At 41.5% G+C, this 16,662-nt stretch overlaps 1 protein-coding gene across 7 annotated transcripts in view; it reads left to right on the top strand.

The window, feature by feature from the left end:
• The window catches only part of NFIA (nuclear factor I A), a 401,445-nt gene that overhangs the window by 320,394 nt on the left and 64,389 nt on the right, over positions 1-16,662 (top strand). For all 7 annotated transcript variants that reach the window (XM_073789111.1, XM_073789101.1, XM_073789092.1 and 4 more), the window contains one exon: positions 15,660-15,838. In XM_073789111.1, coding sequence (XP_073645212.1) covers positions 15,660-15,838 — 179 coding nt within the window. The remainder of the gene's footprint in view (positions 1-15,659; positions 15,839-16,662) is intronic.

Genomic DNA, 16,662 nt, shown 5'->3' with positions numbered 1-16,662 from the left:
CTTTTTCACCATATCAGCAGTTTCTACCTTTTTCTCTACCGCTGGGAGAAATCAACTGCATTTATTTAAACAATTAGTTTGTTTGCACAATTTTTATTAGTCAAAAACATGACATAACCATTTAGATCTTTCGATAAGCATGACATAACCCGCGTTATCACACTGAGTTTTTTTTTAATAACAGCCATAAACAGATCACTTGACATTTTTTATGAGCCCCTGAATCCTTGCTACTGGTAAACGCAGGGTTTCTGGTAGGTGCGAGTCACTTCAAAGACAACTTTGGAGGTCAGTTTGGCTTTTTTTGTTTTTTTTGAATATTGAAATTAGCTTGCAGACTCTCATTACGGGGACCGTTCTGCAAGTATTTATCAAGCACTTAAAGTGTACAAGGTGCTCTGCTACTTGCTTAATAGAGTAAAAAAGAGAAGCTTGGATTCCGGCCTCAGCATGCTTACTTCCTGGTGGAGGGCAGACAAGAAAGCCAGCCGTTGTATTATTGTGATGGGGACTCCAGGGTGCCGTCAGGGTCGGGGGCAACCTGATAGAGGACTACCATGGCATTGGGCACTGGGCGAGTCCAAACAAGCGTGATTTACCCCTGTTCTCAGACAGAGTACCTCCTAGTCGTAAGCCTGCAAGGCAACAGCAGTCGTGCTTTAGCTAAGTACTGAGGAATCCAGACATACAAAATGTGAGCACAGGGCTAAAGCCCCACTTCTTTATGGGTCAAAACATACATACATACATACATATACATATATATACATATATATATATATATATATATACACACACACACACACAACATACATACACACATATATATATATATATATATATATACATATTTATACACACATACATGTGAAGGGAGTTTAGAAATCAAATTGCCCTGATTCTGAAAACATGCACAAGATGTATTAAAACAATAGCCATATAAACCAAAGATTTATTGTGCAGCTTTCAAAGAATCCTGCCAGTTTCTGTTCAGACGTTTACATGCTCTCTAAACCTCTCTAAGTCCATGATCCTCGTGGCCCAAACAGGGATCTTGCTCTTAGTGATGAGACATCTGAGGGTCTGAAGTTAACATCTCCCAGTTTGGCCAAGAAAAATATACTGCGGAGAATTATGAGAATTAAGGTAACCTTCCAGGAAGTTCAGGTCACCAGGAAAGGTTGGAAGAGCGGAGACTCATAGACAATAATAGAGGAGGAAGGAAGGAGAGGTACCACAGGAAGGCAGCAGTTATCACTAGATGGCAGGGCCCATTAGAACAGGGACCATTCTTTATTCTTCCTCCCGATATCCTGTATCCCTCAGCCTTGTGCCTGGCATTAGGAAAGCACTCAATAAATATTTGTTGAATAAATGAATAAGAACATGGATTTGATTGAAAGCAAACAGAAAGTTCGGGAATAATAGGGAGTTCTTTCCATCCCCCATGTGTGATAATAATACAATATTCAAGTGCGTGTATTTGGCAACATTTAGGGAGATGCATAGCATGGTGAATGAATGCTCGATATACGTTTGCTTGGTTTTAATTAAGAACTTCTACTTTCATGGGCATTAAGAGAAATGCTGAGCTCAAAATGATTTGATCCCCTTTTTATGGAATATTTTCTATGGTATTAGAAATGCGTCTGCCCAAACTAAGGATCCTGAAGAAGGAATAGTCCCTGGCGCCTCGTCACGCTCATAACCATGGCACCCTTCCTTGACATAGGCCCTCTACCTAAGCAATAGTTTCATTTAGCATTCTCGTATCATATTGGCAAACTTCTTTGCCTCTTAGGAAAACTTCTTAACTTAGTTGTGGAACACGCTGGTGCTCCTTTCAGTGGAGCTGAATCTAATTTGTCTCTCCTGGTTTAGTGCAATTGAATCATCTCAGGAAAATGAGAAGCAATTAAGTACCTGTTGCTAACAAGGCGCTGAAATAATCTGCCAACAGATGCAAGGTGTTTATTTATTACTGTAGTGTGTCATTTGAGAAGACATTACATTGTCTTTCTAACAATCAGAATTGACTTCCAAATGCAGGCATCACAGACCTAACAAGTACGACCTTTGAGGAGCACTAAAAAGAGAGTAAGAGGGCTTGTGAACACGGGGCAAGGTTAGCTCAAGTGCTGGTGTCCAGCCTAATGGGAAACGTTGTCGATGGGCTTTGGAGGAACTGGATGGTAAAGAGAAGCAGCTTTTTAGCAAAGGCCCTTTAAGTCCCAGTTCCGGAAATTATTAAATTCATTAGCCAGATACTTACAACCACCTATTACTGCCCAGCCAAAGGAAAAAACAGTTCGAGCAAATGTTTCAAAACTACAACTAAACAAAAGTCAGGAAGCATGTAATTAAAACTGTACCTTTACTGTACTGTAAAGAGTTTCACTGTGACATGGAACATATTTAAAGGAGAAGGCTGTTTAGCTAATTTGTCTGCAAGTGAACTGGTATCCTAAATGAACTGGAAGGCCACCCACCGAGCGAGCCTCATAAAGGGCCGTGGTGCTCAGCTTGGTTTTGTGTAACGTTCAATAATTACTAGATAAATGCATAACTAAAAGCTCTATTACACTAATAATTTGTACTGAGGTAGATGTGTGGGACACCCTGCTGGGTTAATTTGTCATCCCAGCAGCAAACTTCTAAAGAGAGCTCTTCTGCAGTGGAATCTGTTAATATGTGGTCCCAACGAGGACAGGTTAGAGCAGTAAGACCAATTGGCTCCTTATCTCTTAAAGAGGCAAAATGCCTCCCGGGTGAGCACCGGAGAGGAGAATAGGGTGATGGGTGATTAACCACGTGGACCCAGATTTAAACTCATGTGGACAAAAGAAGCTGCTCTCCATCTCTCCATCTCTCCCTCCCTCTCTTCCACTCCCCTACCCGCCCCCCAACCACAGACCCACACATGCAGCCACAGTGAAGGCGTGGGTTCTGAGCAAGGTTTCTTTGGAATTATGTCACTGATGAGACTTCTGGGTATCACTTGTACTATAAATCACATAATCAGATAAACTCCCAGGTCTTTCTGGTTGAGCTTAATATAATGTTGATTCCATGTTTAGATTCATTCTTTATTTTTCTTTTTTCAGAGTAGAATAAAAAGTCAATATTGGACTTGTATCTCCTCTCTATATGAAATGTTTTCTTCTGTCACACACACACACACACACACACACACTTGCTGTTTTAAATATGAAGCTCACATTTAAGCTTCAGCACAGGGTTTTCAACCTCACCGATTGACAGAACCATAAATCATGTTAAAGTTAAGTGAATTACTGTAGCATGGAACTGTAGCTTTAACAATGTTTATGTAGTATCAGCTTATCATCCATGTAGGCAAAGGGGGGTGAGCACTGATACTCGAAATGGGAATGTACAGTCCTGTTAATGTAGCTGCAGGATCACGGAGAGTTACCCATTTCACGCTGCATCCTTTGTATTGTTGAAACTAGCGTATTTAACCACTCACGTGTATGGAATGTTTTTTAAAATGTGTATTTCCACAGTAAACTTACATTTGCCATATTTCTTAGTACTAAATGGCAGTTGCTTCCCCCAACCCCAAACAATTCATTCTTCTTATGCACAAAACACATGTGAGGAACATCAGAGTTGCCAGGTTGTATTACGGTAATAAGGGACCTATGAGGCAAATATCATGAAAGGAAATAAGCCATTTGACCTCTGAAAAATAATTCAAATGGGAGCAGCAGAGTGCAGTGAAAAGAGCATGGGCTGTAGAGTCAGCCAGGGTAGAATGCAAATCCTGGCCAGCCACTTGGGATCTGCATAAGCTTGTGCCAGTCACCCATCTTCTGCTGGTCTCTTAATTTCCCACCTGTACAAAACGTTAAGGTGTTAATAGGAGGAGGAAGTGAAATGACATATGGAAAGGGCCACATATGTTATTAGTATGTTACTAAATGTTAACTGTCTCAGGGACTTCCCTGGTGGCCCAGTGGTTAAGAATCCACCTGCCAATGCAGGGGACACAGGTTCAAGCCCTGGTCCGGGAAGATCCCACATGCCGTGGAGCAACTGAGCCCGTGCGCCACAACTGCTGAAGCCCACGCACCTAGAGCCCATGCTCCGCAACAAGAGAAGCCACCCCACGCGCCTGGAGCCCGTGCTCTGCAACAAGAGAAGCCACCGCAAGGAGAAGCCCGTGTGCTACAACGAAAAGTAGCCCCTGCTCACCCCAACTTGAGAAAACAGCAACGAAGACCCAATACAGCCAAAAAAATATATATATATATATATATTTTAATGTTAACTGTCTCAGATTCCCCCCCATCCCCATATCATTTTTTGCTGTCTTTCTGTGTGGTTCTCTTGAAAGGATTCTCACTTCCCTCGTTCCTCACCCCCCATTCCCAGTTCTCTCTTTTATCTGCTCCTGTGGGTCCAGAAGGAGTGTTTTTTTTTCCCTTCACTGGGAGGAGCCTCATAGCCTAGAAGAGATGGGGCCTCAGGGAAGTGAGACAGCCTGGTTACTCCATCCTATTATTCTTGTGTGGTTAGAAGAACGCGGCGGGGGTGGGGGGGTGCCTTCCCAATCAGGCAGGTGAACCCCCTTCCATGATGATTAGCCCATTGCCATGGTGAAGACTGCTTTGGCTTGTCTTCATTCAGGCATGGCTCTTGCTAAAGGGATAAGTGCCAGGACTTCCCTGGCGGTCCAGTGGCTAGGACTTTGCCTTCCAATGGAAGGGGTGCAGGTTTGATCCCTGGTCAGGGAGCTAAGATCCATGCCTCGCAGCCAAAAAACCAAAAATCATAAAACAGAAGCAATATTGTAACAAATTCAATAAAGACTTTAAAAATGGTCCACATCAAAAAAAAATCTTTAGAAAGAAAGGGAGGTAAGCACCATTGTTATTTACGAGAGTCAATTCTGCAAATAATTTTTGAGAATGTATCATCTTCCAAGCACTGTGCTAGGCCCTAATGAGCAAACCAGACAAGCCAGTCCTGCCCCTGCAGCCTAGTAGAACAGAAGAACAAATAATTATTGCTCGGATGAGATTCATGAGAGGGGAATTAGCAGGGATCACATAGCACAGGTATTTAAAGTGATTGTGGGAATTTGGATTTATTTGTGTCAGGTTGTATGGGTCCCTTCTATTGGCATACAATACAGATTTAGAAAACCTTGGTATTGCTGAGGGATATCTCTAGATCTTCCTGAAACCTCAAATTCCTGAATACCGTAATAAGAGTTGTTGAATTGTTGCATACCCAGTAATGAACAGAAGACATGTTAATAAGCACCCTTTCAAGTGAAATATTCGTACAAGTGAAAGAACCCAGCCAGATTGCTTAATCACCCCTCCAGTCTCCCCAAAAGGAGATAATGGATTGGTTCATGTAACCGAAAAGTCAGAGGGTTTGCAGCTTCAGGTAGAGCTGGATCCAGACGCTCAGGCAATACCTTCAGAAATCTATATCTTTATCTTTCTCAGCTCTGCTGTCCTCTGTGTGAACTTGATTCTTAGACTGAATCTCCTCAGATCATGGCACTGATGATATGAGCAGCTCCAGACTTAATCCCCACCAATGTAACAATCCCAAGGGAAAGAGAACAGCTGTTCCACAAGAGATCTAGGGACGGTCCTACTCCCTAGAGTAGGATGCTTATGGCTCTGATTGGCCTGGTTTGGGTCATTTGCTCGCTTTTAAAATAATCTTTATGTTTAAAAAATAATGGGGTGGAGGGAGCTGCCAGGTGGACAGCCACCCCGCAGGGGGCACAGCATTGGCGGTCCTGGCCCCCAAGCTGGGCAGTGGCAGTGTCTGCTTTCAGAGCCCCCCTGGGGCTGCAGGTGAGGGCCCAGTAAGGTGCCAAGGGAAGGTGACGGCTAAGTATGACCTCGAGGAGCTACGGAAGCGCCTCAACCTGGAGGAGTGGATCCTGGAGCAGCTCCCTGGCCTCTACAACTACCAGGAAGAGGGGATCCTGGAGCTGGAGATTGCTGTGGGTGAACTCCTGGATGTGGAGAGTGATGAGACCCAGCTGCCAGGGTCAAGGAGCTCCTGGTGGACTGTTACAAACCCACTGAGGCCTCCGTCTCTGGCCTGCTGGACAAGATCCAGGACATGCAGAAGCTGAGCACACCCCGGAAGAAAGGAAGGGTCCCCCACGCAAGTGAACAGTGGCTCCACAGGACAATCCCTGGCCCCCGCCCTCATAGCAACAGCAATACTGGGGGGCCCTGCAGCCAGGCCTGGTGCCATGAGTGGGGCTCCCCGTGCCTCTGGCCCAGAGGTGTCTTCCCGGACATTAAAAAAAAACAAAAAAGATAACGGGGTTTCTCATTGGTGTGGCCTGGGTTACCTGCCCACCCACAGAACTGGGGGGAGGGTAAAGTCTAGGCTAATGACAGACTGAGGTGGAGGGAAGGATAGTTACCCAAAGAAACATTAGAGCTCTGTTTCCAGAAGAAAGGGTGAAAGACTGCTGGGCAGCCAAAACTGAGAGCTGTCCAGTACAGGAGATAAGAGCAAAGCTGTCCTGTGTGCTAGGCAGTGGGCTTGGCTCTGCTATCAGCCAAGTGACTTGGTGCTGCAGGTGGAGCTTACAGAGCACAGGTCAAACCCCGGTCTTAGAAGAGTGACACTTAGTCCATGCCGGGGACCTCCAGGGCCATGCGAACAGTTGAGAACAGTTCAAGTCTTGATTCCCAGTTATCTCAGGTTGCCACGTGGCACTGCATGATCCTGATTACTTTTCGTATATCTGAATTTATCCTAAAAACACAACTCTAAGAATAATAAATAGCCCAGAATCAAGCACGCTGTCTGGCACACAATATATCCTCAGCACATTCATTTTAAAGGTGTGAGCCCACTATGTACTAGGCACCTAGAATTAGAAATAATTCTAATTTTCGGGAAAATCTCTTAAATTAGTGCCAGTTTACCCAATTTACAGACAAGGAAATACAGGTTTGAAAAAGTTACATAACTTTTCCTAGACTCACATAGGGAGTGAATGATTTCAAACCCAAAATAGTTGAGCTCTAAAAACCATTCAGACATACAATTTCCATTTTGCAGCAGAGGAAACTAAGGTGCATAGGAGGCTGACACAGAGCTAGTTGATACCCAGCCTGGGGTAAATCTTTGGTACCCTGACTTCAAACCCTGGACCAATTCTTCTCCTACTTCCTCCCCTTGTGAGAAATCTACCAGCAGTAGGATAAATCCCTAAATCCTGTAGGGTGAATTCAGGAGGCTACTTTGAAACCTGTGCCTTAGTAATCGTGTTGCTCAGAAACAGGGGCTTGAACTGCAATGTATACCAGCCAGTTGGGCGGGGGTAGTGGGGGGAAGGCCGTGAATCAATCATAGCTTTGTTTGTTGTGGGGTTTGTTTGTTTATCTGCTTGGTTTTGCCTTTTTTATTTTAAATGTCAGCCAGCAAAGACTCCCAAACAGCGCCGGTCCCAGGACTTGGTAGGCCTCGCATAGGCTAGAGAACCTCCACGGAGCTTACTTTTGAAATTCTCTTTTGCGGGACTGCCCTTCCGACAGGTCATTTGAGGATTCATTCTCTGCCTGTTTCTGTTAACCTCTGTGATCATCCAATCTATGGTGGTGGTTTTTTCCTTAAATGTTTTTCTTTTATTCATCTCTTGACTCGCAGTATTGCTTGCATATTACGTAGAAGCTCAAGTTCCCTTCATGGAACTGAAGTCTTGTCAACTTTGCGTAATAACCGGTCACTCTTCATATCTCCAATAATCACAGCTGTTCTGTGGCATTTGAATGCATTGCACATTAGCCGTCGTGGCAGCTTAGGGGATGCGTGCACAAGTGTGATCTGTTCAGAGAAGGGGTCCTGTCAGGACCCAAAGGCTGGGGCTCTATCTCACAGAGCTTGAACTGGCACATTCCCTCAGGGTTTTTAAAACTCTAAATATCACAGCCTTCCCAAAGGCACAGGTTCCTAGAGACTGAGTCCAGATATACCCTAGAACCTAATATCCCAGAAACGTTTAAAAAATAATTTCTTTTAAAAACCACATACTCCTGGGACTTCCCTGGTGGCACAGTGGTTAAGAATCCGCCTGCCAATGCAGGGGACACGGGTTCGATCCCTGGTCCGGGAAGATCCCACGTGCCGCGGAGCAACTAAGCCCGTGCGCCACAACTACTGAGCCTGCGCTCTAGAGCCCGCGAGCCACAACTACTGAAGCCCGTGTGCCTAGAGCCCGTGCTCTGCAACAAGAGAAGCCACCACAATGAGAAGTCCGCGCACCGCAACGAAGAGTAGCCCCCGCTCACCACAACTAGAGAAAGCCTGTGCGCAGCTACGAAGACCCAACGCAGCCAAAAATAAATAAATGAAAATAAATTTTTTTTGAAACCCCACATACTCCCTTGTTTCACATTTTTTAGATTTCAGTGTTGTTACATATGGATCAGTTGTATTGTTGTTTGTAAATGTAATCCCAGAGACTGAATTTCATTGAAATTTAAAGCTCGATGAGCTTCAGCAACTGTTTCGTTCAAACTCCTCATTTTGCAGATGAAAGAACCAGAGGAGAGAGAAGTTGCCCACATTTAAAGCCAGGTAGAGACAGCAACAAAATTAAAACCCAAGTCTCTTTATCTAACTAGAAAATTTTCCTAAAAAGTACCCCAGAGCTTCTAAAAAACTTTTTAAGCAGTTAACATATATTGGCTCTCTGATAAGCAACTCCCAATAACTAACACAGTGGGACATTTAAGGGCAGTGGTAGAGATCTCCATTGTATGAGGCTATGACGAGGCCATGCTCAGAATCTGATTAGGTCAGAAGTGTACCTAGGTAGCAGGGGTCTACATGGTAAAGGGGGAGGTCAGGATGGACACTTAAGGATTATAGGTCTAAGTAAAAAATAAAGTCTAGAGGGAGATAGCCCCATAGTTCTAAGTTTCTAGGTTAAGTCTCAGTCTAAGATTTAAGCAAAGGTAGGGATTCAAGGTGTATTTCATCCAAAAAGAGCCTTTACAGTCATTGTTTCTATGGAATCTATGACTTTTACATCAAGGTTGCTTCTGTTGCTTTGGTTTTGCATTTTGTTGTTGATGGAACTTTTTTCAAGACCCTCATGTCATATCCATATTGTTAGCTCATACTCTTTTATCAATATTTATGCACTCATTTGTCCAAGAGACAGATAGGCAACAGGTGCCTCTTACTCCACTGTTCCCTTCCCCCTGTGTATTCTACGATTTGAACAGGTCCCTAGCACATAGGAGCAAATTCCAATTTAGTCATTTCTCATCCCCATACCCATCCTTACCTATAATAGTATTACAAGTAAAAGAAGCTGTTTATTGATGATCACTTAACCGTATGGTCAGGAGCTGCTCCATATGCCTTATATACATTGTCTCATTGAATCCTCAAAACAAATCTATGAGGTGTAAGCCCCATTATACAGATGGCAAACTGAGAGAAGCTTGGAAACTTGAATCACAGCTGGAAATGATAGAGCTAAAATTTAAATCCATGTCTATCTGACTCCAAAGACCATGGTCCTTATATCACTCTACTTTTCTTCTCTTCTCTTTCCTTTCTTTTCTTTTTATTAAACTATAGTTGATTTACAGCATCCTGTTAGTTTCAGGTATACAGCACAGTGGTTCAGTTATACATACATATACATATATATATATAAATTTATATATATAAATATATTCTTTTTCAGATTCTTTTCCCTTATAGGTTATTACAAAATATTGAGTATATAGTTCCCTGTGCTACACAGTAGGTCCTTGTCGGTTATCTACTACTTTTCTGACTCATATGTTTAATTTGACATGATATACACATGGATGTGGGAAACCAGCACATACACAAGGCATGTTAAATAATGGTGAAAAGGGACAATCAAAGAGTGACAGTGGATAGTTCGTGGAGATACAGATGGCAAGCAGGTTGCTTTGGAAGCCTTCAAAAAAGGTGAGGCTCTAGCAGAAAGGGCAGCTGGGACAAGGATGCAGTTTGGTAGGGAAGAGGTGGAAGGAACGGTGATTGTCTGGTGCACAACTCACAAGCAGAGCGTTGCAGGTGTTTGGAGGGTGAACAGGAATTATGTGGGTCTATACCAGGGGCCATCAAACTGTGGCCCACCAGTCAAATCTAGCCCTCTTCCTGTTTTTTAAGATAAAATTGTATTGGAACATGGCTACACTGATTTGTTTATGTAATATCTATGGCTGCTCCTGCGTTTAGTGGCAGAGTCAAGTAATTGCAGCAAAAACCATGAGGCCTTCGAAGCCTAAACTCTGTCCTCTATGGCCTTTACAGAAAATGTTTGCCAACCCCTGGTCTAGACTATAAACCAGGGCATTTGAGCAAGAAAAGTCTTTCAAGAGCTAAAATTGATCTAAATTAAAATTTTAAAAGACCTTGGCCTGCCCCTCACCCCTCTCTCTATTTTTTTTTTTTTTTTTTTTGGTTAAAAACAGACCAAAAGGTATTGGAATTTGATCTCTACCCTGAACCTCTACCTTAACTCATATGGAATAGAATATATCAGTTATCTTGGAAATCTACTGTAACAGCAAGTTACTTTGTTTGGTAGCAATAATATAAAAATACTGGTGTTTTGCAAGTCATGTGATGTCATATATTTCTCTTATTTGACATACCCAGGTTCTTTTGCATGCCTCTCAGTGATGTTAAAGATGCGTACTATATGTTTTGAAAACCTTGGCTTGAGTCACAGGTTTGTTATTTAGAAAAGGTTCCACCTCCCAAAGGCTTGAAAACCATTGCCAATTCCTCGTTCCTTGTGTCTCTGTTAAAATAAATCCCATAACTCCAAACTTCTAGGCTTTCATAAATGGCAGGTCTGACTCATGCATGATTTATAAATTATAGCCATGGACCATTAAGATAGATTTCTCAGCTTTAGGTAGGCTATCATGTTGTTATATATTGTGGTTTTGAATTTCTGAAGAAGCAAACTGCATAGTAGTTGACAACCCAAACAACTCAGGTTCCGTTTGCCCTTATAGAAGGCTTTTTTTTTTAAGCACAATTTTTTTCTTCCACTTTCTGCTCCTTTTAGAGCTCTGCCTTATTAAAATCTTTACTTTTAAATACGAGTAGTCAGGAGTTCTTAATGCCACCTTGTACTTTATGGAAATGGTTATTTTTGTCTGAACATCCTACCACTGAAGACAGATGAGTAGCTTTTTCTTCTAATGGTGCTAACAGAGTGAAGCAAACATTTTGGAATCTCACCTGTTGCCACAGACAGTGTCAATTAACAGTAAGACTGAAGTTTCGCAAGTGCCAGGGCTTGGGAGTGGTCATTCATTCTGTGAGGGAAGAAGGCTGTGTGTAACGCTGTCTTAAGAGCATGCTGCACCTGAAGGAGGATTAGATTTTATTGTTTGCACTGCTCTCTTGAAAGCTTATCTTTGGAGCCTCCTATAAAAGAGAGACTAGGATCTAAGGGCTGGTGCCGGAAAGCAAAAGCTAACATGAAAAGAATCCAAGTCTCTGTCCAGTCCGTGAGAGTCTGCAGTGGTTCATGGACAAGAAATAAAGGAATTAAGGCAATGTCAGGGCTAAATAGAAGAGCATATTTCTCTTCTTTGAGCTAGAAATGTGTCCATAAAGCCTCCTCCCTATAGTGGACTCTCAGATCGAGAATCAATTGTTGGACCACAAAAAGTCTCTCAACATACACAATACAACAGTAATGACCTTGACCTTCTCCTTCCCCAGTCTTAATCAATTCTGCCTTAAAGAAGGAAGAATTTTTTTAAGTTAAAAATATATATACTCAATCACATTGAATTTTAAACGTTTTCTCTTTCAAGCTAAAACCAAGAGAGTCCTTTAAATAATCGGGGCCACTGTGTGGGGTGGTGGGTGGGTGGTGTGCAAACAGGTAAACCAACCTGACTGACCTGCTTCTTGTTTTTAAGTATCCAGTAATATGATCATTTTGCAATAAATAACTGAGCCTACAGCTTTGGGAAATTCTGGGTCTCTGCTTCTTTCACTGTGGCTACTTTGTTCAGAACGTGTAGGCAGGGCCATTCCAGCCAAAGAAACCTGATCAAATTTCCTTCCTTCCCATCCTACTGGTATTCTTTGTGAAAAGCCCAAGCAGTTGTTCGAAACTAGTTTGGCCTCTGGTTAAAGTTTAAACTAGTAGTGAGATCCATCCAGAATGGAGTGTTTCTGACACTTTCTGCTGCTCCTGGCCTAAGGTATTAGACCCCAGAAGCAGCCAATTTTGTAGTGCCTTTTAATACACAAAATTGTATTAACATCAGCCTGGATACAGATGGATGCATTGCAATAAACTGTAACCACTTGAGAAAAGCCTTTATTGACTCTCAAGTAAATAATGCACATTTTAAAGGATCTAAATATGCATTTACATAATGTGCTCTAATTTTTTATTGTGTCAACTACTCACACACACACATCCATAAGAGATGTTTTTCTGCGTCAAAAATTTGGACTCATACCATTTTTTCTGCATTGCATTAGCACCATGCCAGATTCACAATGGTATTTTCTCTTCTCTAGGGCCTGAGCTGACCATCTCAAAATACATTTAATGAATTTTGCTGATTGAATGATTTGTTGACTGATTTAACCCCAGTGACGCTTTCTAAAATAATCTGCAACTACTTGGACAAAAACTTAGGCACACTGAAAACATCTAATCCAAGATAAAAGGGAGAAAACAAGAAATAGGGAAGGAGGAAAACCAAATTTAGACATGGCTGAAATCTTAAGTCTGAGCTTTAGAGCAATGGAAGAACCCAATGCAGTCTCATTGTTCAGGAAAAGAGTGCTGCTAGCAGGTTATCCAGAGAAATAGTGGGTATTTACTAATATTTAAGAGTACTTTGTGATGTCTGTAACACAACTGTTTTCTGTTTGAAGAAATTAAAGCTCAGGATCTTGAATGATTTATATCCAGTTCCACAGTGGGCTAATGGCTGAACCAGAATGTCCAAGGCATGAGAAAGTAGGGTTTGTGAAGGATGACCCTTTGCAGTGCAGACTCAGCAGTTGTCTAATGTGAATCTACAGGCTAAATGATTTCCTGGTATTAATTAAGAATTAATTGATCCTTATAAATCAACCATTGTGGAATTAACTCCATATAGTACCATGTGTTCTTAGGTCTATGTTAAAATAAACTCTATGACACAGGAAAAAGGTGAATAAATTGTTTTTAGTAAAATGTAATAAAGAAACTAAGGTCTACATTCAAGTTGTTAATGATTTTCTTTTACATATTTAACAACAGCAGTAACAACAGGAGGGCAAGGATGCTTATTAACAATTAAGGGAGGGATTCCACGGTCCTGTTGAATTATTTCCTCTGTCAGGTTTCTCTAACTTTTATCTGTCTAGTCTTTGCTCAAGTGAATTTTTTCCCTTGGGCAGCATTCTCTGCTGGCCACCACAATTTCATAATCTCACAATCATTCATCACTTTCCATTGAGCACCTGAAGCATTGCCACTTTATCATTAAGGTCTGCTTCCTGGGGACTCTTGACAATGGAGTTGCCACCTTTGTGTTTGACATGCTGTAAAAGTTGAGTGTATCATTTTGTTGTGCTCAGTACATTCCCAGCCTCATTTGGGAGATGCCACATTCCAGCTCTAACTAGAAACTATTCGGTCAAATGCACGGCACTGGGTCAAAGCTTCTTGCTACCAGCAAAGATGACCATACCATATTAGATGAAAAAATTCCTTGGGTTCTTTAAAGCACAATTTGCAAAGTAAGAGATGACCAGAGCCATTTAACTTTTTAGCTGCAGATTTTAACTCAGACAGTAATGGATTCCAAGACTTACCATTCAGTGTATGAAGCCCGAAGTTTTACCAGTTTTTCTACAAGCTCTCTGGCTGTTTGCCAGGTTAAAAATATTTTTTTAAGTTTACATTTATTTGTATGGTTACTTTATTAATTTCTGTACCACTCATATATTTAATCATTCATTGAACCATCAACAAATATTTACTGAGTGCCAGACACTGTTCGAGGGATATGACAGTGAATCATTAAATGGATGGAAAAGCTATTTACTAATATGGAGAAGAGAGAAGAGCCAGTATGAGGGGTGGAAGGTGACAAGAATTCTAGTTCGAATGGGTTATGTTCAAGATGCCCTCAATTATGTGATTGAAGACAAAACTTTGTACTGTCTCAGTGTTGAATCCCAAGCCCATAGTAGGAGCCTTGGAATATTTTTGGATAGGTTAAAGGTTGCATGAATGAAAGGATCCCATCAGGTCATCTGCAACGTATGGACTGGACTCTTGTTTCCACTCCAAACCCCTATTTCTACTCTTTAAAAACTACAGATGCCATTCTGAACCTCAGAGTCCTAGCCACTCTAATTATTAGTCAGAAAATGCTCCAGTCCTACAGCTACAGTAGGGAACAAAAATCCCGTGTCCGGGGATCAATAGAGATGCATCCTTTTTTGACAGATGGGATGGTGGTAGAAAGTGTGGCCAGTCTCACTTAGTTGTTCTTCGTTTTATGAGTCACCCTCAATATTAGGAAAGTCTTACTTTCCAAATATTTGGGTATTCCTTTGTTTTCTCTTTGCAGGGCCTTCTTGAGTTTAAAGATTTAAACTGCAAAAAGTAAAGGAAAAATAAATACTCTCATCTGCTTTTACTTGGCAGTTGTTTTTCTGGCCCTCATTGGGGAGTGAGAGCCGCCATCTTGGCGTTACTTGGTTTGAGTGTCTTCAGCCCTTCCCATGTGCTGTTCTTACCCTTCAGCAGGCTTCACGAATCACCCTTCCACTTCAAGGGCAGAAATCTTCCCAGGAAAGATTATTAAGCACCTCACATACGTTTTTTAAATCTAATGTAATCTTCTTCCTGTATCAGTGAAACTCAGCAGGGTTCAGATATAAGGGAATGATGGTTGTCTGAGCCTTTCATCAGTTTGTATGAGCAGAGGGCCAACAATTTAGCAGGGGTCACTGCCTACCTACTCAGCCTGTGGGTTCCCCTGCTATAACTAACATCTATGCGTTTCTGAGTTTGGCTTTGAAATGGCCACAAAAAAAGGCAACATAAACCTTCTATGTAAAGTGAGGCACCCAGATTGCATGGGTTCATTAAGTGATCATTTACTACAGACTTCAAAAAATTTCATCCTGAATTAGTCCCTAGAAATTTCCTTGAAAGGAGTATAAGAGCTTTAACAATGAATTATTGTCTATGGAAATCTCAGCATGAAAGGGGATCCGTATGTGCAAACTAGAATTTGTCATATGTAATGTCAGTTAAATCAGGTCTAATCTACCAAATACATTTTTTATTGCCTGCTTCATTAAAAAGGCTCTTAAGGTAATGAATAATCTTCAGCTTCACCAAGGATTATTAATGCCTTTATAACTCATGTCCACTGAAAATAGAAAGACAGCTTGAAACTCTACCCTCATCTAGCCTCCATGTTTGTCTTAGAGCTTTAAGGAAGAAAATCTATCAGACCTCTCCAGGGTTAAATGCTGTCACACGAGCAGTTACTAGGAATTGGGGCAGGAGAAGAAATTTTAAAAGGAAGTTGAATCCAGTTTAAAAGCTGTGGCAAAACAAGTCTTTCTCTTATTAACTCTGATGTTTTCTTTTCCTACAGCAAGTCCACATGCGACACCATCAACTCTTCATTTTCCAACATCACCCATCATCCAGCAGCCTGGGCCTTACTTCTCCCACCCAGCCATCCGCTATCACCCTCAGGAGACGCTGAAAGAGTTTGTCCAACTTGTCTGCCCTGATGCTGGTCAGCAGGCTGGACAGGTGGGGTTCCTCAATGTAAGGAAACTTCTTTTTTTTTTTTTTTTCCAATTTTTTAGAAATATTAACCGAACGTAAAAATAACAAGGGAAGACCTTATGACCATATGACGTTGTGCTCTGATGTTGTGTTGACTGACTGCAGGCAAATGTCATATTTATTCTAGATTGTGGGAAAGTTAACTTACTCTAAGAGGGATTGGCCAGGGTTTAAAAACAGTGTTTGTGTTAACTTCGCAACTGTCAAGTTTATGGATATAAATCATCTCAAGGGTGAACTGTGTAACCTTCTAAGGTCTGTGGGCAGATAATTCCACCTCATGCATACTAACCCAAGGGCTCACGCAGTTAACAAAATAGAAAGACCAAATAGTTTGAAATAATGATTTTGGGTGGTAGGGAGAGGTAGGGGGAGGAGGGGGCACAGATGTTTCAGATCAGCTAAGTTGATATTTTTAAAAAATAGTCCTCTAACACTTTACATCAAGTTGACCAGTACTTGAACTCAAGATTCTAGAAGTAGTTTATTATAGTTTGTTATTTCTGCAAGTAGATATCTTTCCCACTTATCTTTGTATAAAGCTAAATAGTATTCAGTAGTTTCGAATGGAGGTTTTCATTTTTTCTCAAATAAACCAAATCACAATTTGAAACAATATTCCTAATGTAAAAGTGATTTTTTAAAATCACAAATTTTATTTCAAATATAGAACCAAATGTTTGCAATGGAGAGCTCTATCCCAAGGCCAATAATAATAACAATGAATTGGAAATAATGACCAGCATAAAGCCAAATGTGATTTTCCTTTTCTCCTAATAACTGTAATGAAGCCACAGATGGGC

Source organism: Tursiops truncatus, chromosome 1 (genome assembly GCF_011762595.2).
Source record: "Tursiops truncatus isolate mTurTru1 chromosome 1, mTurTru1.mat.Y, whole genome shotgun sequence".
Lineage (NCBI taxonomy): Eukaryota > Metazoa > Chordata > Mammalia > Artiodactyla > Delphinidae > Tursiops > Tursiops truncatus.
Note: the sequence above shows the minus strand (reverse complement) of the source record. Positions and strands in the feature narration are given on the sequence as shown.